Below are 1773 nucleotides of genomic sequence, written 5' to 3'. Positions count from 1 at the left end.
GAAGGAAGGAAGGAAGGAAGGAAGGAAGGAAGGAAGGAAGGAAGGAAGGAAGGAAGGAAGGAAGGAAGGAAGGAAGGAAGGAAGGAAGGAAGGAAACCCATCCTGTATGCCAAGTATATAGGAATGATGAGTGGATACACATCAAACAGTTATTGKTTGGGATACTGTACATACTGAAGGATTTTCCTCAGGGCCTCCTTGAGCTCCTTGTTCCTCATGCTATAGATGAGGGGATTCACTGATGGAGGCAAGATTGAATACAGAACGGCCAGGGTAAGATCCAGAGCTGGGGAGGATATGGAGGGGGGCTTCAGGAGGGTAAACATTACGGTGCTCAGAAAAAGGGAGACCACGACCAGGTGYGGGAGGCACATGGAAAAGGCTTTGTGGCGGCCCTGCTCAGAGGGGAYCCTCAGCACAGCYYTGAARATCTGCACRTAGGACACCACAATGAAAAGGAAACACMCAAAGGATAAGCAGACACTAAATGCAAGAAGTCCAACTTCCCTGAGGTAGGAGTGTGAACAGGAGAGCTTGAGGATSTGGGGGATCTCACAGAAGAGCTGCTCCACCACATTGCCTTGGCAGAGCGGAATRGAAAATGTGTTCCCAGTGTGCAGGAGAGCATAGAGAAAATTAGATGCCCAKGCAGCTGCTGCCATTTTGACACAAGCTCTGCTGTCCATGATTATCCCATAGTGCAGGGGTCTGCAGATGGCAACATGGCGGTCATAGACCATGACGGTGAGAATACTCTGCTGACATGAAAAAGACAAACAGAAAGACCTGTGCAACACATCCCCAGTAGGAAATGGCCCTGGTGTTGCAGAGGGAATTGACCATGGATTTGGGGACAGTGGTTGAGATGAATCCAACWTCGAGGAGGGAGAGGTTGAGGAGGAAGAAGTACATGGGGGAGTGGAGACGGTGGTTGCAGACTACGGCTGTTATGATGAGGCCRTTGGCCAGGAGGTAGATGCCCAGGTAGATGCCCAGGAAGAGCGAGAAGTGCAAGAGCTGCAGTTCCCGTGTACCATGAATGGCAGCAAGAGGAACTCGCTGAGCGAGCTGTCGTTGGACGATTTGCTCTTGGTTTGCAGCACGGTTCAATGAGGAAAAAGCATCATCAAGTTAGAAAGGGCTTCTCTGATCAATACTCATGCTTTTCTTAATAGAGACCCTCACATGGCCTCTCTCCTTTACCTTGTTCAGCTCCCTTGTCTGACCTCTGGTTTGTGCCGGCTGAGTGTGCTCTGTGTCTGTGCTTTGGCTCCAGAGCAGTCAGTGCTGCTGTTGCGGGTGGTGTAAATGGAAGCGCCAAATTTCCTCATGTATTTGATGAGTACAGCTGAGAACGGCCACCTTCAACAGAGTGACGGGGATTTGGTGCAGTGACACAGTAGGAATATTCTCTACTTACTGTTGCACAAGTGGTAGCCCTCATAACTAGACGAGTGGACTAGACGAGCGTACGGTGCGGTGGAGTGAGGGCTGGCTGGATGGCAGAGCTCAGAGGGTGGTGATAAATGGGGCGGAGTCCAGTTGGAGGCCTGTGGCCAGTGGTGTCCCCCAGGGGTCAGTGATGGGCCCAGTGCTGTTCAATTTGTTCATCAATGACCTGGAYGAGGGCACWGARKGCACCCTGAGCAAGTTTGCAGATGACACCAAGCTGGGTGGAGTGGCCGACACTCCGGAAGGCTGCGCTGCCATCCAGAGGGACCTGGACAGGCTGGAGAGTTGGGCAGAGAGGAACCTCATGAGGTTCAATAAGGA

General features: G+C 51.8%; 1 protein-coding gene across 1 annotated transcript; it reads right to left on the bottom strand.

Moving 5' to 3' along the window:
• Positions 1-149: 149 nt before the first annotated feature.
• Positions 150-740, bottom strand: LOC112957503 (olfactory receptor 14J1-like). The gene has a single exon (XM_026051154.1). The coding sequence runs from the start codon at positions 738-740 to the stop codon at positions 150-152; it is 591 nt and encodes a 196-aa protein (XP_025906939.1).
• Positions 741-1773: the final 1033 nt, after the last annotated feature.

The sequence above is a fragment of the Nothoprocta perdicaria genome, unplaced genomic scaffold, assembly GCF_003342845.1.
Source record: "Nothoprocta perdicaria isolate Ctin4 unplaced genomic scaffold, notPer1 scaffold_722, whole genome shotgun sequence".
In the NCBI taxonomy this organism is placed as follows: domain Eukaryota; kingdom Metazoa; phylum Chordata; class Aves; order Tinamiformes; family Tinamidae; genus Nothoprocta; species Nothoprocta perdicaria.
The sequence above is the reverse complement of the archived record's forward strand: the minus strand, read 5'-3'. Positions and strand labels throughout refer to the sequence as shown.